The sequence below is a fragment of the Sesamum indicum genome, linkage group LG11, assembly GCF_000512975.1.
Source record: "Sesamum indicum cultivar Zhongzhi No. 13 linkage group LG11, S_indicum_v1.0, whole genome shotgun sequence".
Lineage (NCBI taxonomy): Eukaryota > Viridiplantae > Streptophyta > Magnoliopsida > Lamiales > Pedaliaceae > Sesamum > Sesamum indicum.
In genome coordinates this window covers 1,494,581-1,516,924 of record NC_026155.1, presented here as the reverse complement: position 1 = coordinate 1,516,924, position 22,344 = coordinate 1,494,581, and the positions used below count along the sequence as shown (strand labels likewise).

Below are 22,344 nucleotides of genomic sequence, written 5' to 3'. Positions count from 1 at the left end.
ATTTTTCATGAAAATTCTGACAAAAAGGGATCAAATATAAATAATAAATTTTATAAAGGGGTTTAAGTGTAATTTAAAATTTCATTAAAAAAAGATATAATTTTATATTTTCAAAGAGAATTTATGCGTAATTAATCATAAAAGTAAATATAAGGTGGGCGAAATCCATTACAACGGTGCTTTTAACTGCTACAGATGTTTATGTAATTGGTGTAAATTTTTAATTTTATAATACTTTATAGGGCTGTATTTTAATATAAATAATTAATTGGTGATGTTTTAATATAAATAATTAATTGGTGATGTTTTAATATAATTCATATAGATTTATTTAAACATATGTTTTAGAACGAAGATAATTTGTAAAACGGACATAAATCTTAAAATTATGAGAATAAAATGCAATTAAATAATAAATAAAATTTATTATAAATCAAATTATTTGTAATCAACCAAACCAAACAAGTCCCAGCCTAAGGACCCAGAGACGGGTGATAAGCGGCGGACTGGTATATATTTATATAAGTTATAAGAACGTTTCCATGTTTATGTCAGAATTCCCAGGCACACAGGTGCTCAATCCTCTCCCATATCCTTCCCTGCTCTTCCCTACAGTTTCCCTTTGAGAGCGAGAATCACGATGTAGAGTTGATTACATTTATGCCCCTAGACGGACCTGGCAACAAAAGTAGATTAGCAGCAGTCAACACAGAATTGTACGAAACTGAACCGGAGGAGATGTGGGGGTACATGGAATCCTAACGCAGAGGATACCAACACTCAGCTCTTGCATTTCCCTCTAAATTCTCCTTCCCTACATATAAATATAGAATTTGATCCCTTCCTTTTCATTTTTCTCTCTAAAACCGTTGAAGAAGCTCAATCCATTCTCCGGCCATCTGAGAATGGGCGCAAACGCATCGACTCTTCCGGTAGAGCACGACGGGCCGAGGCCCAAACTGGAGGACATACCGGAATCCTGCATCGCCCTGGTCCTTTCCTACTTGGACCCGCCGGAGATCGCCAAGCTGGCCCGACTCAGCCGTGCTTTTCGCGCAGCATCCTCCGCCGACTTCATCTGGGTTCCCAAATTGCCTTCTACCTATCCCTATATTCTCTCCAAATTGTCTGATCAGGGTGGTGCCGGAGACAAGGGCAAGAAGGACGTTTATGGCAGGCTATGTAGGCCCAGCTCCTTCGATGGTGGCACTAAGGTATGGAAAAGTTCGTCTGGTTATTTTTCAACTTTTTCTTTTCGGGTTGTGGATTATGACTTGTGTGTTTGTATATTGGAATAGGAAGTTTGGATTGATAAGCGAACAGGAGGGGTTTGTTTGGAGATTTCGTCAAAGGCGCTAACGATAACGGGAATTGATGATCGGAGGTATTGGAATCACATTCCAACTGATGAATCCAGGTGGGTTTTTGGTAGACTGTGTGTGGTGCCTAATTGATGATGAATAATTGAATATGCAAGTGTAATTATTCTCTGAAGATTTATGTGTACTACTATTGACTTGCTCGGAAGAACTAAGAATTTAATTTTTTGTTATCCATGTAGGGATTTAAGATTGCAGGGACCTTTTTGTTTGTGGGACTGGTGTAGTTGCCTTTGCAGTTGATGATTTTTGAATTTCTTTAAGCTTTGAGAAGCATGAGAGCAACTATAGGAAAAGGAAGCGATGAATGAACTTTTGGATCTTGTGAAGTTGAAGAGAATTAGAGTCCTGAATCTAAGTTTTCTCATCCAGTTTCTGGAGCTCAGGATCAAATTGTTTGTTCCTTTTAAGGATGAAAGGAAAATTGTTCATTCATTGTTTTCATTTTTGTTCTTTCCGGTCCTTTTAGTTCGGGAACCATGGAGAACTTCCTCTAAAAGTTCCAATGAGTCTGTTCAAGGAGAAATGATCCTTAATTATCCGTGAAATGGTAAAAGAAAGTTCAAGAGATTGATGCCTTTGAAGTTCTCTGTGGAAGGTGTTAGGTTTCATTATAATTCGGTTAGGCTTATTAGTTCTTGATCAACGTTTTATACCTTGAATAGGAGCGAAAACAGGGTGGATCATTAATTACCAATTTAGTCGAAGAAAAGCAGGGAATAAAAGCATAGTGGAGAATACCGAATTCTGCTTTACATATAGTTGCTAGAGTCCATGACAAAATGTTTCGTCGAGCTTGATTCTTAGCCTTATTTTTAGGTGATTAAACTGTGATAAGAAGAAATAATCTCTTACTCTTTGGAAACTAATTTGTTCCTAAGAAATGTGCAGCACCTATTCTATATTAGAGTGCATATATATGGGCATTGGTCTCGTCGTCGCCAGTATTCTACACTCTGCAAAAGAATTGAGTAGAATTGGAATTCTTTATCTTTTGTCAGTTTATTCAGTTATGGAAGATTATCTATCTCCTAAGTTGTGCAATCCTTTTTCTTGTGGTTTTGAAATTTGTTCTTTTCGTATGAGGAAATTGAGCGTCTGATTTTCCTCTTATTTCTTCATATGTAGATTTCAAACCATCGCATACCTTCAGCAGATCTGGTGGCTTGAAGTAGATGGGAACCTTGAGTTCCCATTCCCGCCTGGAACTTATAGTCTGTTCTTCAAACTGCAGCTTGGAAGGGCTTGTAAAAGATTGGGCCGTCGGGTATGTAATTCTGATAATGTACACGGATGGGACCTAAAACCTGCACAATTTCAGTTGAAAACGCAGGACGAACAGCATGCAGTATCCCGTTACATGTTGGGCAACTTAGGGACCTGGGTACACTACCACGTGGGAGATTTTGTTGTTGAGGATCCCAAGTCGTTAACAAACGTAAAATTTTCTTTGACTCAGATTGATTGCACGCACACCAAAGGTGGTCTTTGCGTAGATTCTGTCTTGATATGCCCGAGTAGTTTAGGAAAGGAGTTGTTCTCTTCTGTAGATGTCGAAGTTTGTAAAAAGTTGTAGGTTCTCGCATTAAGAACAAAACTAAGGAAGCAGAGATAATGCTTTTCCAGGAGCCGATGTATATTTTTGTTGGTCTCGGTTTCTCTGTTCTGGATTTGTGAAGATTCGTGTGCTTCGAGTTTTGCTCTCTGGTAGTGCTGGATGCATCTTGTACATAATTTGAGGAGACAAGACTAGTTTTGATAACATTAGTGTTGCTTGCCTTCCTTTGATTTCATCTTTCCTTATCCTGTTTTCATTCTCAGTTTCTGGTAATTATGTTATGCAATTGCAACGTCCATATATATATATATATATATATATATTAAACACAATACGAAATACAATACCATTTTACAAATAATCCAATTTATTGTAGCAAGAATTGCCCCATTCCTAGTTAGAACACTCAAAGCCAACATTAGATCATAGTACTAAGCCCCCCATCAATGCTCAAATTCGTCGCGCTTACATAAGCCGACTCATCCGAAGCAAGAAACAGAACAGCCTCCGCCACATGATCCTTCTTCAACACAACCCCTTTCAGGTTACCCATGCCCGAAAAACGAGCTTCCACGCTTGCAACATCCATCCCCAACACATCACACACCATCGGCGTAGCCACTCCATGGGGCGACACACAGTTGACCCTAATCCCGTGCGGCCCCAGCTCCCTCGCTGCCGCCCTAACAAGGCCTAAAACAGCATGCTTGGATGCTACATACGCAGCCGGCGCCCGCCCTGCACGCGTCGCCTCCGTGCTAGCGGTGCAAATGATCGAGCCCTGTACTTTTCCAGCCACCATTACACGCGCTGCATGCTTGATGGCAATGGCCGCCCCACGGGCATTCACCGCCACTGTTTTGTCGAATCCGTCACTAATGTCCATATCAAGAATGCTCTCTATCGGGCCGAGGATTCCAGCGTTGCTGTACATGATGTCGAGTTTGCCGTATTTTGCTACAGTAAAGGCAACGGTTTCTTCCACTTGTTTCTCATCCCGGACATCACAGTGCTTGTAGGTGGCCCTGTGCTCGCCGATGGAGGCCGCCACTTGAGCCCCCAACTCATCCTGGATGTCGGCGATCACAATGAAAGCGCCATGGTGGACGAATAGCCGGGCCGTCGCCTCACCGATGCCGCTGGCGGCTCCGGTGATTATCGCCACCTTGCCTTCCAACCTGGCGTATATCGTTAGAAATATTAAATATTAAATATATATCGTCTCTAACATCTTAAACTTTCGTACCATAAGTTGTCATAAATTAATGATTTTGTATAATTGAAGAATCAAGAAAATGTATATGGTGACTAAATACCTTCCAGTGGACATTGATCTGAGCAAGAGAGAGCTTTGATCAAGTGATGATGAGAAGCAGGGAACTAGTACTTAGTTGGGATTACTTAATTATGGGAACAAATGAAAAACTCATGGGCAGGTGATACATCCTTGTAGGTCATGACATATATACAGGTAAATTATACTTTTAGTCTCTGTAATTTGGGTCAAAATCGATTTTAGTCCCTAAATTTTTCGAAACATGATTTTTATCTCTATTTTTTGCAAATTATTATAATTTTAGTCCTTAATCTTTACAAAGTATACATTACAATTCCCTCTTAACATCTTCAAACTCGATTTAATGGTTGAGCCAAAATCGTAAGAATTAATAAAGATTGGAGACCAAAATCATGCCTCGAAAAGTTTAAGGACCAAAATCAATTTTGATCTAAAATATAGGGACCAAAAGTGTAATTTACCCCATATTTACAATTGATATTAATTATGAAAGCAACCTTTTTTCCCAATATTCTCACCATATCTCCACTCTATTATGGGATATAGACACAATATTCACCTAATAATAGAAAAAATCAAATTAAATGATACTATTATCATTAAATGAACAATAAAAAAATCGGTGTTTATTTATATGTATTATCGAAATTGACTAAATTATATCAAGTGCGTATTTTAAGGAATTCCATATTTTATTCTTAGGTAAATTCAGAAGCTCGGCTTCCACTATTATACAATTATGGATTTGAGTTCCACTTATTAATGACTTATCGCAAGAGGGCTACTTTTCAGGCACGAAATGATAGTTTTTTTTATTAGTATACGATTATTACATCCTTAAAATATATTTAAATAAAAAAATAATTTGATATATGGACAATTCCAAATTAAGAACATATTAAAAAATAAATTATTATAACGTAGAGATATATCTAACTTTATAGCATTGGAACTTATAATTTTTAATTTTTGAGTGCTCAAACGATGACCCCATTGATTGTTTTAATTGATCAATCTATACCAATAATTGTATCCATAGGCAGGTCGAGACATGGCCCTTAGACTTCAATAAAAATAAAATTATTATAATATTCTATTTTTTTGGTTAATTAATTAAGACGAAAATGAGATTTTTAATAATATTCATGATTTATTATTATTTAAGGAGCCAATAGAAATTAATAACTCTCTCCATTTATTATAGCTAGTTTCAGTCATACGTTACATGATCACCTCATTTAAAAATTTAAATTATTGAAGACGAGAATTATTTAATATTAATTTTTTAATAATATTTGATAGTTGGCAAAGTCGAGACCCCATGACCCTGAAGTCATGATAATTGTTGGTCAAATGCAGTAGTAGTTGTTGTCGAACGGTCATAAATATTTGATGCCATGTTGACCGTTAGTTATTGAAATTTATAACGCAAAAAAGGAAAAAAAATAGAAAATTTTGGGTTTGTTGAGGTTTTGGTATTGAAATTTCAACTTATGGTTTATTTTGTAAGATTCGACTCCACAAAAGATTTTGAAACTTTTACCTTATACGGATTTAAAAATTATGAATTTTAAATCGAGGCCCCATGACCCTGAGTCATGGATAATTGTTGGTCAAATGCAGTAGTAGTTGTTGTCCAACGGTCATAAATATTTGATGCCATGTTGACCGTTAGTTATTGAAATTTATAACACAAAAAAGAAAAAAAAAATAGAAAATTTTGGGTTTGTTGAGGTTTCGGTATTGAAATATCAACTTATGGTTTATTTTGTAAGATTCGACCCCACAAAAGATTTTGAAACTTTTACCTTATACGAATTTAAAAATTATGAATTTTAAATCTTTAATAACAAAATTATCTGAATTTGTTTGGCTAGTTCTAAATTTAAAAAATTTCAAATGTTTCAATTATAATTTTGAACTATATTTTGTCAGAGATCAGTAGCTCCAAAGTCTTCGTGCAAGAGACGATTCATCAAATCCTCTTAGCTCGGACGAGAACGAAATTTGATTAGTCCCAATTCCCGCAGGAATGGAAGAGTACGCAGCTACTGCTATCGAACCCCCTTTTTCCGCAGGTGAATCAGAGCCGGAAAGGGCTAGCCAATGAGGGAGACACATATTTACCCAAAAAAAAATAATAGTTGAAAATGGCGGCAACAGATATAATTCGTGTGAAGTACAAAAAGTAGCTAAAAAATCGAGACAGAATTGAGTGTATGAGTAAGAGATACTTGGTTACCATTGGATGACTACATGTGTTAGCTAAATAACATAAAAAAAATGTCAAAATTTAGACTTATCTTGAAGGAGTTATGATATTTTGACTGAGTCTTGCCCCAATCTGTTCGAGTCTTCTGAGATATGTTACTTGCTGATTATCGGCTAGATTACCATCGAGTTCTTAGGAGTTTGTTGGAGATATTTTAGCATGATGTTTTTCCATGTGTAGGCAATTTGTATGGTGTGTCCGCTCAGCTGTTTGATGACGTGTACGACTGATAATGGGCATGCTCCTTGAGCCTGCCAATTTAGTAAAGATAAGGGAGATGAATTTATGGATTTAACATACCTACTCATGGGCCAGCCGATTTGAAACCCGCTGGGCTGATCGGTGTGCCTTGAGCTGGTACAATAAACATAGAGAGTATTGACTATTATTATTATTATTATTATTATTATTATTATTATTATTATTATTATTATTATTATTGTGCTTTAAAAAAGAATTAGGTAGATGTTAGTTTAGTTGATAAATATGGCATCTATAAAGTAATTAGGTTGATTGGATGAATAATGATAATGAACCTTCAATTCACATGGAGTGAGAGATATGGTGACATACCTAAATTTTCTATGGACCATAAAATATAAAAAATAGTTCCTCCAAAAAATTATTAAAAAACAAAAAGTCTTCAAAAGTCAACATCTTGATATTGAAATTGAGACTCCATAACTAAGACGACTATGTGTATGAATTTCATCGGTCTGCGTATTTTTCTCAGGATAAATTATAATGTATTTTTCTCAAATTTTGGTATAATTATAAACATCTTTTATTATTTACAAAATTATCAATATCCTTCTTGAATTATAGTTTTATTTATTTTTTAAAATTTTGTGAACTAAGGCCCCGTTTACTTTGATATATAAGTCCGTATAAGAAAATAAGTATATGTTGATATAATATTTACTTTATTGTTTGAGGGCTCGGTATAAAACCAAAGCCCTGTACTAATTACTGCTACACTTGAATAACTGATACCACCTTGGGAGGTGGTATAAAATTAGTCCAAACGAGAATGATCATTGTACTCTCAAAACTTGACAAAATAATAATAGTAACAATGATAATAAATAAATAAATAATAACATATAATAATAATAATAATAACAACAATAATGATTATCTAAAGAGGTTAATTTAATCTAGGAACAAAAAAATGTAATCTAGTCCTACCACATAAAGGGTGATATTATTGGTATTGCATAATTTATTTTTACAATTTTGAAAATTTTAGTCACTTTTTGCCTGATTTTATCAAAAAATTACATGTGACTTGCACATAATCTAATTAAATTAAAAACTTTGACTAATTAAATTTGGTCGAAAAATTGTTTATTGTTAGGGCACGGCCCAACAAACTTGACGATATAAATTTTTTTTTAATTAATCTTCACAAGTCAAGTTCTAATCCGACAAAATCTTCAATTTAATTACTAATATTTTAAAATTATAAGATTAAATCGCAAAAGTCAATTTATATAACACATAATTATGCGACTAAAACTGTAGTTTACCTAAAACACGTGTTTTTATGATGATATGTCTCTTTCTTAGCAAGAACGACACACCCTAATACATCACAAAAATAATATATATATATACACACACGCGTACGCCATGTCCCCATGCTTTCATAGGCAAGCAAGGAGCTCATTAACAGCTACTAATATGGCAATCCTCCTCCTATACGTGGTGGTGCCGCTTGTCGTGGCGGTATCTCTATGGGTTTACCGGTGGCGGAACCCTAAGTGCAACGGGGTGTTGCCGCCCGGTTCAATGGGGCTGCCGCTCATCGGAGAGACATTTGAGTACTTCTCTGCTCAGCCGCTGGAGGGCATCCCTCCATTCATTGCAAAAAGAATGGCCAGGTACCCCTACTTACAATGAAGTCTTACACATAAACGCACGCATGTTCTGAAATACACTCGATGAATATGCATAATTTAATTTGTTTTAATATATTTATTTAATTAAATAAAATAGAAGAAAAATAAAATAAATAACCAATCAAATTCTATAAAGTAAATTATTTATGATTGAAAGAAGAACAAGCAAAGCCGTTAATTATGTAGTACCAAAACAAAAAGATGCAAATGTTGTCATGTTATAACATTTCCTTAATTAATAATGGTTTGCTTATAACCTTATAACTAACCTTATCCATTAATTATAGTGACACCACAAGAAAATAGCTCGATAATTATAAAAAAAAATTTGATGCTAAAATCATCATTGCTAAATTCATTAGCGTGCAAATATTTTGTATTAAATAATGTAGGCTAGCAAGTAAGAATTTTTTTTATTAATTAGTTCGAAACTGATTTTAGCATCAATTTTTTTCGTAGCTATCAAATAATATTCTTGTAATATGATTGGATTGGCAAATAACTGATCCCATGAAAATTGTTGGGAATGAGTTAAGTAAATAAAACAGTGATTAGAACAGGACCTGATGTTCGAGCCCGGACCCTAGAACCCAACAAGTAAATTAACATCCGTTTTACTTGAACCGGACTGGTTATCCAACCCAATCCAATAGCGTAAACGAAGCCTAACTGACTTGATTCGTAGGTATATTACCATAACCATTTACATCCTCGTCCCACCAATTAAAACACTATCACATGTACGTATAGCTAATTAATCACTTTTTTGAATCGGACACAGATACGGGCCGGTCTTTCGGACAAGTCTAGTAGGGCAGCCAGTGGTGATGTCCACAGACCAAGAAGTGAACCAATACATTTTCGGGCAAGAAGGCAAAATGTTCCAGGCGTGGTACACGCAAAGCGGTTTCAGAATCACGGGAGAAAAGGGTCTGCCGGTGCACGCCGGAAATTCTCATAAGTATCTCAGAAATCTGATTCGGGACATCGTCGGACTCGAAAACCTTAAGGAAGAGTTGGTGCATGAGATGGACAGAATCACCAGCAAACATCTCTCTCGATGGGCTCATTCTCATGAAGTGGATGTCAAAGATGCAGCTGAAATTGTAAGTTTTACTTCACTTCCAGTCTCGGGTAAAATTCATTTTAGTCCCTATATTTGCGTTCGATTTCAAAATAGTCATTGTCTTTGCAATTCACTTCAAATTAGTCCCTGTCCAACGGATTATTTTTTCATGTTATCCCTATAAAACTTTTGATCTTTTACAAAAAATATATTTTACTCCCTCACTTTTTAATATTTACAATTGCAATTTCGTCTCTTTCACATAAATTTTAAAATAAATAAATAAAAAAATATCCCATCTAATTTGAGTAGGTACTCTACTGTAAGGGCTTTTATAACCCAATTCTTGAGCATTTTAACTAACATATTAAATTTTTTTTATTTATTAAAATTTTAAAAATCCATTTTAAAAGAATTGCTATTTTTTTTTTATTTAAACTCTTTTTTCAACTTAATTTATTCAAGAACTGTTTTATCTGAAAAGTTCGAGAAATTCGTCAAATAAACAATAATTATGTTATATATCATTGATCAAGTTACATCTAAATAATTAAAATATTTGTATTTTTTTTTCAAGATTTTTGTGCGAGGGACCAAATTGTAAATTGAAAATAAAAAATGAGGGAAGAAAATGATTTTAGTTTCAAAACATTAGTCGTCGAAACACACAGTCCCCACAAATATATAGAAAAGAATTATAGTGTGAGACGAAGAGAAAGAAAATACATTTGTGAAAAGAAAAAACAATCATGTTGTGAGGAAATGAGGGAAAAAAAATTCCCCGAGAAGAAAAAAACATGGGCTGATGTATTCTAATTGTGGGTTTATTAAAAATTAATATTGAAGTTTGTTAGAAAAAAAGTATAAAAAAATAAGACGAGAGAGAAAAATAGAGTAATGGATCACATAATCTTTTTTTGTAATTGTGAGATTATTAAAAGATATCGAAATTACTATCGTAACAATTTTTATAATGAGAAGAAATGAATTAAAGGATAAATTTGAGTATTCAAAAATTTGTACTACAAAAAGATTTATTTTATAATAATATAGATAAAAATTTTAATAAGAATAATATTGGGGGGGGGGGACACCTATCGAACTACTGGCAGGACTAATTTGGAGTGAATTGAAAAAATATAGACTATTTTACAATTAAAATAAAATATTAGGGACTAAAATAAAATTTCCCCAGGATTAACATATTTTTCTTTTGAACTCATGTTACATGCACATTTCTGGTCATTTTAGTAAATTTCAGCTGTTTTTACTAATGAAATTTCCAAAATTAAAGGACAGAATTTCCGAAATAAATTTGTACAGGATCAAAATTGTCATTCATATTCTTACGGGACGAAAATTACAATTTTTTCTGTATCTATAAATTTTGATATTGTGTTTTTTGTATTGATTATTTATTTTGGTATGATTTTTTTATTTTTATTTTTTTGGTTAATGGAACTCTGTAGATGGTGGTTGAATTGGGTGGGAAGAAGTTCCTTGGTTTGGAAGAAGGAAAGGCTTTAGAGTTGAGGGAAAATTACAAGAATTTCAAGGATGCTCTTATTTCATTTCCTCTTAATGTCCCTGGAACTGCCTTCCATGAAGCTATGCAGGTCAAATTATTTTATCTATTTATTGATTTTATTAATTCAAGAAAATCCAAGATATGAAACATATAATATTTACATGTATTATAATTTTTATCCAAAAAACATGGGTGTTTTTGTATTTTTTTAATTTAAATATTAAAAATTAGTCAGTTTTAGATTGTACTATTGTTTTATTATTTTGGACGGGCGTGCTAAGTCATTTCGTATTTTTTGCAAGTAAAATCCATCGCGGGACGATTATAATACATTTGTCATGAGTATGATCTGCATTTTAAGAAAAAAAAATGCATAAATATATAATAACTTAAGACATTAAATTGAGCGCGAAACATGCTTTTTAATTGATAAAGATTGATGGACAGCCACATGTTCCTGATCTACCAAGCAAATTACCATACTGTCCATGCCCACTGGACGGCAAGCTGGTCATGTAGCTTTTTTAAATATTGAGACGTTAGGATAAATTTAGTCGGAATTACAAAGTTGTCAAAAAGTGGCACCGTAATTCCGATCGATTTTGAAAATTCCAGGTAATTTTGTTCTAAAATCGTTGAATAACCCTTTTATAACCCCTAACGAATATTAAAGTGCCAAATAAGACGAAAAGTGCAACTAAACCTAGTATAGGTACCCCCTTCAGCATCATTAAAAGGGATAGCCAAATGAAAACACAGAACTGTCGGGATTTTGTACAACTACAAAGTTGTTCAATCACTTCCCAGAAAATATAATTATCATTTTATCTCGCACAAACTGTCTAATTTGTGTGTAGGGACGAGAAAGAGCAATAAAAATGATAAGATCGGCCTTGGATGCAAGAAGATCAAGCAACGGAAATCATGATTTCTTGGATCAGATAATGAGAGAAGTGGAGGATGAAGACACCATTTTGACACGGGAAGTTGCGACGGATGTGTTGTTTTTGCTTCTCTTTGCTTCCTTTGAGACCACTTCCACGACCATCGCATTGGCCTTGCACTTCCTCCATCGACACCCCAATGTCTTGCAACACCTTAAGGTATTTTTCATGGGACAATTGCACTGTCGTCTCCTGAAGTCTGGTATAATTACACGTAAATCTCTTATGTTTTGAAAATCACATCTAACAAACGTTACAGATATTAAATATATTTTATTTCAAATCACGGAGGACCCTATGTGTAGTTATACCAAACCTTAGGGAGAATGGTGTAATTATCCCTATATATATGTATAATCAGTTATTGAAATTACGAATACGAACGTCAGAATTACTTTTTCTAAAATAAATTACTAAAAGATTGATTCTCACATAATCAATTATGCAATCACGACGCCAAACTGAGCTTTAAACAAAATTTCAATTTTCTACATATTTTCAAAAATCAAAATTATCGTACCCAGGATTTAATTGCATTTTACTCCCTTATAAAAAATACTGACAAGCTAAATGCCCCCTAAATAAAATAAAAATAAAAATAAAAAAGTTAGCGCGACTCCCAAACTTTTAAAAAAGAATCTCACACCTCTCCCTTAAGGGGATCGTATTGCCCTTTTTTTTTTTTTTAATTGAGGGATTTTTCAACTCATCTGTATTTTTACTGAAGGATCTGTTATATTTAAAAATACACCTTATACTTAACACCTATTTTAGTATAATTTTAAATATTATTATTTAATATTTTATCGCTAATATTATTTTTTGTGCTAGTGCAGGAAGAGCATGAGAAAATCTTAAGTGGTAGAGATAACAAGGAGACGAGGGGGATTACATGGACAGAGTACAAATCTATGACATTCACTCACATGGTGAAATAATTTGCCTAAATTTCTAGTTTTTTTAATATTCTTAATGATCATCTAATAATAAACTTTTTTTTGGATAGTTATATATTTAAAGAATATCAAAATTTTAATTGTATTTACTTGAATATTGATAGATTTTAAATTTTTTTAATACGATCATTCTCTATAAATTCGAATTCGTCGATCCAAAATATAAGTTTATAATTACACGATTTTATAAGTGATTTTTCTTTAATTTAATTTCTTTCGCAGGTTATTAATGAAACAGTACGCCTTGCGGACAATGTTCCCGGAATGTTCAGGAAAGTAATGCAGGAAGTTAAAATAAAAGGCAAGAAAATTTTTAATTATATATATTAGATAAAATATTGAAATAACGTATACTAAAATTTTATTTTATACATAAATTATTAAATTAAAAATGTAGCAGGATATACTATACCAGCAGGCTGGACGGTTGTTGTTTGTCCATGCGCTACTCATTTGAACCCGAACGAGTACGAGGACCCGTATTTGTTCAATCCCTGGAGATGGCAGGTCAGACGAAAACTATAATTATTTTTTCTTTTTTTTTAAATGATGATATATATATATTTCGAAACTTATATATGTTTTTGAATTTTAATTGATATTAAATTGTTATATATTAATGAATATATATGTGATATGAAGGGACAAGAACTGCATGCTGCATCCAAGAAATTCTTGGCTTTTGGTGGAGGTAGAAGACTTTGTGCTGGAGCTGACTTTGCAAAGCTTCAAATCGCCATTTTTATCCATTATTTGGTCACCCAATATAGGTATTTATTATTCCCCCCCCCCCCCCCCCCCAAAAAAAAAAAAATTATTGATATGACGTGTATTTATCCATTTTGATGAAACATTTTTACATAAGATATTGTTCGTTTTTTGTCAAAACTTCATAATTTTGTCATAAAAATGTGTTTTATTGGAAAGAGAGCTGTAAACAATGTTTGGTTTTGTGTTTTGGCCCATTTTAGAGATGTTACATGACCGAATCGCGAAAAATAATTCACGTGCAATAAAAATATCACCTCCCATGAAGTTACATAACTAAGAATGTACTTTTTTCCTATTAAGTATACCAGTATCAAAATATATGAACAAAAAATTACCATTATGTTTGGATTTGTGTTTTAGTTGTTTTGTTTTGTGCTTTGGAAATAGAGAGAGAAAAATAGAGATAAGTGAGTGTGTGTTGAAAATAGATGATATGTTTGGATTTGTGTTTTGGGAAAATTTAAAATATTTTAAAATAAGTGGTGTAGGTTTGATATTGGGATTTGGGAGACAAAAATTACTGTTCATTGTCAAATCATATATTTTTATATATAATTTTATATATAAATATGTATATATATAAATATTTTATGTTTAATGTTGTACTTTTGGGAGATAAAAAATACTGTTTATTGTCAATATATATATATTATATATAGAAAGTCGAAAAACAGAAAAACACGCAGATAAGGTGTAAAAATACAAAAACAAACATTGAGTGTGTTTTATCTTGTCTCGGAAAATGCAAAAACACAAAACCAAACAAAGCCACTATGTTTGGATTAATGTTTTGAATGTTTTTGTTTTGGTGTTTTGGAGATAGAGAGAGAAAAATAGAGATAAGTAAGTATGTGTTTTGAGATAGATCGTATGTTTGGATTTGTGTTTTGATATAATATAAAATAATGTAAAATAAGTGGTGTAGGTTTGATGTTGGGATTTGGGAGACAGGAGTTACTGTTCAATATCAAATATATATATTTAGTAATATATATGTGTATGTATATATAGTATTTTGTTTGTTAGTAAAATATAATATATATATTTATGTTAAGAAAAGAATAAAAAATAATAAAATTAAATTACAATTGCACACCTAGTAGAGGTGTGCAAAACACAAAAACAAACAAAGTTTTGTGTTTTGGTAATTTTTGTTTTTTTTTTGGCTAATTTGGCTGAAAAATGAATGTGACTTGCACGTAACCTAATTAAATTATAATTTTAGTCCTATAACTTAAAAGTTATCATTTTTCGTCCTGCATGCATTAATTTACAAGACTTAAACTACACTTTTCGGCCCAACTTAACATCATAAGCTAGCCCTTTGAATTGAAAAGGCACATGGCCTCTTCTCCACACATAACTCACACTTGGTCACACCTACACTAATTATTCGGCAAATTTAATATAATTGTTATTTGATTAGAGTACATTTTAGAAAGAACGATCAATCACATGGTAAGTACTTATTGTGTGATTAATTGCGTCCGAATGATGGTTTGCACTGCTCTTCCACATCGAATGATGATGGTTTACTCATAGCATATAGGTCTTATAATTTTCGTCTTCCTAACAATATGTCTTTTTGAAATTAGATTCGCGGGACTCCGAGTCAACTGTAAATATTTGTAAAGATAAATTCTTTAAAATAGTTTGAGTTTTATGTATTACTAAAGCTAATATTATATGTTTGAATCTTCAGGTGGAAAATAACAAAAGAAGGAGTGATTGTCCGAAAACCAGGTTTAGCGTTCCCCAAAGCACTGTGTGTCCAGCTCCGGGAGGCAAGAAGAGACTGAGTTCAGACACACATGTCTCCCAATGGCTTTACACGATGAAATTATATTTTTAGTCTCATAAAATAAGAATTTAATAGTTTTTTTTATTTTACAAATATTTTAAAATAGTCTTAAAATTTTAAAAAAAAAACTCAGTGTATTAGTTCTATGTTTTATGAAAATTTTTAAATAGTCCCAAAATTGAAAAAAAAAACTCGGCACATTTAGTTCTATGTATAAGTTTCTATAAAAAAATACACGGTAAGAACACGTACAATGTGCATGTCCATCGGTTGTGTGACCAGCAAATATACAACCACGCGCATTGCACGTGTCTTTATCGTCAATTTTTCTATAAAAACTTGGACATTGAATTTAATACAACAAAGGACTAAATATGTCGAGTTTTTTAATTTTGAGATCATTTGAGAATCTTCTATCCTATGAAACTAAAAATATAATTATGTTGGCTTTGCACTCACATATATATATGTATGTATATGTAAAAATAATAATTAAGTCTATTTAAATAGACAGTGTGTCTTTTCTACTATTTAATAAACTTGTGTTATCACAAAGTTTTAGCGCAATACAATAATAAGTTTATAAAGGCAGAAGTTGGATACTTTTATTTATGAAATTTGATGCGTGCCAAATTTTTTCCCACAACAAGGTCGAAGAATTTTCAAGGAAAATTCCAAGATCAATGGAGATTAACTCTGTAAAATAAAGATTAGTACTCTAATACTTAAGTCAGTAACATTTTACGGAAAAAAGAGTCAAGAAAGGTTGAATCAAAGTGAGAATAATGGTAAAAAATGATGATAAAGTATATATATTAGTATTGTATGCAAAATATAAGCTTAGAATAACCTGAAAATTGACAGACAACTGAAAGAATAAGTGAGAGTTTGAGAGTTAGATTTGATGTTACCAAATAACTGCATAAAGTCTCTATTTATAAACGTGTTTAGAGTAGGATAAAGGAGTTTGTTATAGAAAGTCCTATACTGAGTTGAAAGCTCTTTGAATCAACTAACAAAATCAAAAAATCCCTGCACGATTTGGACTTGAATTGATTGAGATACACCAGGTCGACTAAGTCTTGCTCGGTTGACCTAAAAATCCAAAAATCTGTTATTGTGGAAACCCAACTCATTTGCCATTGATCTACAAGGAGCAACCAGGAGATACGTGTATTAATGTGTTGGCAAGCTATATGATGACGTGTTCAGTTAGAATGAGCTTGTTTTTTGGGTCTGTCAGTTCAACAACGTAGGAGGTAAGCCTGTGGGCATTGCTTCCCTGTTGGTGGGCTAGTTAGACTCATATCCAGTTGGGCTGATCTGCCTTACTTGTGGGCTTAATGCATGAAAGGTTTAGGATATACGAAACAATGGTTAATGAGCTATCCATATTTATTTAATATTTTTTAGAGTAAAATTACAATAGCTCTTTGAAATTTGACATAATTGCAAATATTCTCTTGTTGTTGAAAAATTATCAATCTCTCCTGATTTTAACAGTCATCTAACAATTAGACTAACCCTTTAGTCTCCATCAGGTTTCCATTCATTTTTTGTATTGAACTTACTAAAATGCCTTTGTGGATTATAAATTATAACTTTACTTATTTTTTAAATTTTTTTTATTTTTTTATGGATTGGATAATTTTCTTTCCACCTCGTTTAATTTCTTTATTTTTTTAAAATAAAAAAAATACAGTAAAGGTAAAGTTGACATTCTAGCCATTTATCAAGCATCAGTAGAGTCTTTGTATTTTTCAAACAACAATAAAATATTTATAATTATATAAAACCTTAAAAGAGCTTATTGTAATGTATCCTATGTATATATATATATATATATATATATAAACAAGGGTTCTTAATTAAGATTAAATATTCTTTTGTGATATTATAAATAAAAAAAATTATCCCTTGTGAAAAAAAAATAGCAATTTATCCCTTGTGTTAATTAAAATAAAATAATTTACTTGCTGCATTTTAAAAAGTATAGGATGATAAATTACTAAATTTTTTTTATAAGAGGATAATTTGCTCCGTTGTAATATCATAAGGATTATTATATTTATTTAATTAAATAAAATTATACGTAAATTACAATATTTTTTCTTGAAATTGGTCTTAATTATGAATACTCGGTCATTATTTGGGAATTACAAATACCCCTCCTGATTTAACCGTCGTTTAATAACTGATTTGATCTGTTAGTCTTCATTAGTTTTCGATCAATTTTTATGGCCAAAATGCCTTATGGATTATAAAATTTATTTTTATTTATTTTTGAATTTTTTTATTGAATAATTTTCCATCTATTTCGTCCATCTTTTTTTAACAATTATTGAATTTAAGGGGAAAAAAATGCAATAAGGGAAAAGTTGACAATTTTGTGCCTCCATTCAATAATTATATAATTTTATCAAACATTCGAGGGGTGTATTAAATTCGTAATTATACCAAATATCATAGGAGTTCGTTGTGTTTTTTTTCTAAAATTAAATTTGAAAAAAAGGAATATCACTATTAAATTCTTGAAAACTTATAACAAATCAAGATTAATTATTATTATTATTATTATTATTTATTTAAATTTTTGGTGCAGGAAAAGCATGAGAAAATCGCAGGTAGTGGAGGTACCATTGACAGAAATCTCTGACATTCACTCATATGGTATAATACATACTAGCAATGAAGCACGTGATATAACACATCTACTGACTATATTTAATTATCACTATGTTATTATTTTCTTAATTACAACTTATTTTATAAGTAATTTCTTTTCAACGCATAAAATAAATTCTATTTTATCAGTATAATATATAAATATCACAAGAGATAATAGATATCACCAAAAGTTTATATTTACTTCACCAGATGTCCTCATATACATAACCTCAAAGGGAAATAGCGTAACAGCCAACAGTACAAAATTTTAAATGCAAACCCGACAAAAGGCTAGAATATTTAACAACCAAACAACCAAAAATCCCGGTTTCAGATGTCACGGCTGATCCACCTAATAAGAATAACGGTACGGCTCAAAGTCCAATGTGGCTAGTCAGTGTGACCTATCTCCTGAAAAGTACGTGACAAGGAATGAACTGCTTATTCAGTAAGTATAGCTAATCAGTCTATATATATACACATAGACAACAAGTTACGTACAATGAAATCACATCAACTAACAAATATTCATCGTATAGTAACAACAGATGTAAGGAGTAATACATACCCATAACTGTAAATCAATCCACGATATAATATTTGATGCTATCATTTATTTTTTGAGGGCCCTACTTACTCTAGTTGGAATAAATCAGTTAATGATTTTGTCGGCTATCATCATCTCAGTCAATGTCATATCATAGTATAGGATACCCGTTGTATGTGATACCACCACACTTTCTATTCTAGTGTGTAGCAATATCAGTACATGGCATCACAACAAGCATGTCATCTCCATACCACCCAAGTGTGTAGCTAACAACACATGATACCCCCCGTTACCGGAATATCCCGATAACTCTACGCGCCATGATACCTAGCTTAATTCGTTTATTTTTCATATCACATCATCAACTACATCACTATTGATCACATTATCGTAAACCATTGACTATGTTCCCAACTAGATAAGCGTCATCTTTTATTTCAATTCACAACAGCACTACCACTAACTTTTTTCATTCTATTTTCTATAATAATTATTTTCTCAGTAATAACTTTTTAATTCGATTTCATGCAATAATCAATTATACGACAACATAATCATACCTCTCACGTCCATACATTTCAATCACATATAACGCATAGTAATAATTCCACCGATATAAAAGTAATCTAACAAATAGTCCACAATTAAATATATAAACAACCAATATATATAATATATATAATACTACACATATAAATTTATAAATCCGATTAGCTATACTTACCTCAAATCTCAAAATGCTTCAATTAGCACAAGGGATTGCTCAATCCTCTATTTTGTTGTCACGTCCTATAATAGAATATTATACGTATAACCAATATATATAGAATATCATAAAACTCTAAATAAAATATTATATAATGTTCGTACATTTTCTACCAATCTCTTATTTCATTTTTATTAAAGTCCAAACCTCTTTTCCAATTTTTTTTAAATAACTACATTTTCTAAGCTTTTCAAATATATATTTAATTTATCAACTAACTTATAAGATTTCATTTAATTAAACCTCCTTATATATTTATAACTATCATTTTTAATATCATCCCTAAATTAGATTATCATTAAAAGCCTCATTTTCTCTTTTTAATAACGTAATATTTCTTAAATATAATTTTTAAAATATTTTTATGAATTTTTCAATTAATTTATCGTTACTATATAATTTAATTAAACAACAATATATAGAATTACGTATTTGGTTAATCATTTCGATGAAATTGTGTAAATTAATTATAGTAGTATTTAAATCTAACAAATCTAATAATTTAATTACCCAACTATATTATTTTTATATAAATCTGATATTTAATTCAACACTAATTTAAATAGCCAAACTCATAAAATATTTCAGTTAAATGGTATATCAATCAATATAAATAATATTTAATAAACAGGTTAATTAAATAATATAATTATATAAATTATTAAAAATTAAAAATCCAAAATTCAGTCCCTCTGTTCTATGCGCAATGTCTGTTCAATTTGTGATTTGTGTGAAGTGTGCGTGTCGATTTGGCCAATAGCAACATATATATATATATATATATATATATATTTAAAATACCAATTACGTCTTTTTTAATTTATTAATTAATATACTTTGTTCTTAAATATTATAACGAACTCCAATTTATTCCGTTCAAACTTTATTATATTCAATTTTTAATTTATAATTTATTTATTAATTAATTAAGTTTCATAAAAATTTATCAATTAATCCCACAATTATATATTATAATTTTTGGGGCGTCACACATAATTATGTATGTATAAATTTAAATATTTATTATATTTATTTAATTAAGTAACCGATCAGAATTAACATATATATATATATATATTATTTTCAGTATATATGTTTGTAATTTTACGCCTTAAAGAATGTATAATTGCAAGTGAATTTTCTTTTATTTAATTGTGTTTTTGCATGCATGTGATCAACACAAAATGAATTAGGATTTAAATATACTGACGATCCAAACACAAATCTACTTAATTTAAATTTTTGTTATACTTGTTTAATGGAAAAAATGCAAGCAACCCCCTTATGATATCGCAAATGAGCAAATTACCTCCTTATGAAAAACAAATAGCGATTTACTTCTCTGTATTTTTTAAAATACAATAATTTACCCCCTATGATTTTTAAAATGAAGCAATTTACCTCTTTATATAGGGAGGTAAATTGCTTCATTTTAAAAAATACAGGGGGGTAAATTGCAATATTTTTCTCATAAGAAGATAATGTGCTCATTTCAATATTATAGGGGGGTAAATTACTATTCACCCCTTGTTTAATTAAATAAGGCAAAGTTACATATTTGGTCCTGTAACTTTAAATTATTAGTATTTTTTTGTCATATAACTTACTTCAATTACATATTTAGTCCTTTTTCTGATGAATTTAGTCCTTAGCATATCAAATTTAATCATTTTTTAATAAATTTAATCCTGTGTTGATAATTTTATCAAAAGTTTGCAGACTTTGTGCTGGAGCTTACTTTGCAAAGCTTCAAATCGCCATTTTTACATTATTTGGTCACCGAGTACAGGTATTTATCTTTCCAGAAGTACCATACTACGAATACAATATCCTTTTTATTATAGGACTAAAACATAGGAACAATTATAATTTTAGTTCTGTAATTTAGGAAGACGGCATGTTTGGTCCTATTTCGACACTTTTAATTATTTTCCAGCCAATTTGGCCTAAAAATTGCTTGTGACTTGCACACCCGATTCAATTAAATTATAATTTTTGTTCTAAAAATCTAGTTGTGCAGGACCATAAGTGCCAACCCTCTGAGTTACAAGACTAAAAATACCAACACCTCATTAGTTACAGAACTAAAATTACAATTTAATTTGGTCATATGCAAGCCACATGTAATTTTTCAGTCAAAATATTTGAGAAAAGACCAAAATTACCAAAATTTTAAAGTTACAGTACAAAATTGAAGAAAATTCACTCATGCATGACAAAAATGACCACACCCCATAAATTACAGAACTAAAGTTGCATTTTTCCTCTAAAATGTAATTTGTTTTTTCCTACACATGTTTTTATGTGATTATCCGCTAAGGTTAGATTTAATTATAAAATCACTCCATGCTTTTTGCAAAAAAATTACCAATACACGCACCCCATAACGAGATTTCATGTAATTTATCTCGGGGTGTACTTGTAAAATTTTATTCCCGAATTAGAATTACAATTACAATCTGAGTAGTGTATTTATAATTTTACAAAGGGTTAAAGATGTTAATGAAACTTATAAAAAATTAATTTGATGAGAATGACTCGTCACATAATTTATTTATAATTAGGGCAAATTGTATTTACACCTTTTAAAAATATGTTTACACAAATACCATTTGCCCCCTCTAAAAGTATAAATATCCCCCACCCCCGCAAAGAGAATATTGGTGTTAGTGTAATTTTACAACTACAATCTCATGAGGTATAGTTATCATATACTCATGTAATTATTTGCATAACTAATATGAATATTTCATATTTTCAGGTGGAAAATAACGAAAGAAGGAAGGATAGTCCGAAAATCAGGTTTGACATTCCCCAAACCTCTGTGTCTCCAGCTTAGGAAGGCCAAAAGAGACTGAATTTAGAGACAAAAAAAAATTAGTTTCTGC

At 31.2% G+C, this 22,344-nt stretch overlaps 3 protein-coding genes across 3 annotated transcripts; 2 read left to right on the top strand and 1 right to left on the bottom strand.

The window, feature by feature from the left end:
* Positions 747-3,141, top strand: LOC105173193 (F-box protein PP2-A13). The gene is made up of 3 exons (XM_011094872.2): positions 747-1,214; positions 1,299-1,417; positions 2,508-3,141. The coding sequence occupies exons 1-3, from the start codon at positions 906-908 to the stop codon at positions 2,953-2,955; spliced, it is 876 nt and encodes a 291-aa protein (XP_011093174.1). The 5' UTR covers positions 747-905; the 3' UTR covers positions 2,956-3,141.
* LOC105173192 (short-chain dehydrogenase reductase 3b-like) lies at positions 3,277-4,371 on the bottom strand. Its single transcript, XM_011094870.2, has 2 exons — positions 4,254-4,371; positions 3,277-4,115 (listed from the first exon to the last, which is right to left on the bottom strand). Exons 1-2 carry the CDS (start codon positions 4,265-4,267, stop codon positions 3,356-3,358), a joined length of 774 nt encoding a protein of 257 aa, XP_011093172.1. The 5' UTR covers positions 4,268-4,371; the 3' UTR covers positions 3,277-3,355.
* On the top strand, positions 8,162-16,001 carry LOC105173264 (cytochrome P450 87A3-like). Its single transcript, XM_011094953.2, has 9 exons — positions 8,162-8,389; positions 9,189-9,513; positions 10,943-11,089; positions 11,859-12,104; positions 12,782-12,874; positions 13,124-13,202; positions 13,302-13,408; positions 13,544-13,671; positions 15,375-16,001. Exons 1-9 carry the CDS (start codon positions 8,190-8,192, stop codon positions 15,469-15,471), a joined length of 1,422 nt encoding a protein of 473 aa, XP_011093255.1. The 5' UTR covers positions 8,162-8,189; the 3' UTR covers positions 15,472-16,001.

What these genes read in the sequence shown, in the direction of transcription:
- LOC105173193 (XM_011094872.2), top strand. Translation starts at nt 906, where the DNA reads ATGGGCGCAAACGCATCGACTCTTCCGGTAGAGCACGACGGGCCGAGG. An exon ending in CCTTCGATGGTGGCACTAAG is followed by an intron (nt 1,215 to 1,298) that starts GTATGGAAAAGT and finishes ATATTGGAATAG; the next exon opens with GAAGTTTGGATTGATAAGCG. An exon ending in ATTCCAACTGATGAATCCAG is followed by an intron (nt 1,418 to 2,507) that starts GTGGGTTTTTGG and finishes CTTCATATGTAG; the next exon opens with ATTTCAAACCATCGCATACC.
- LOC105173264 (XM_011094953.2), top strand. Translation starts at nt 8,190, where the DNA reads ATGGCAATCCTCCTCCTATACGTGGTGGTGCCGCTTGTCGTGGCGGTA. An exon ending in TCAAAGATGCAGCTGAAATT is followed by an intron (nt 9,514 to 10,942) that starts GTAAGTTTTACT and finishes GGAACTCTGTAG; the next exon opens with ATGGTGGTTGAATTGGGTGG. An exon ending in TATTTGGTCACCCAATATAG is followed by an intron (nt 13,672 to 15,374) that starts GTATTTATTATT and finishes TTGAATCTTCAG; the next exon opens with GTGGAAAATAACAAAAGAAG.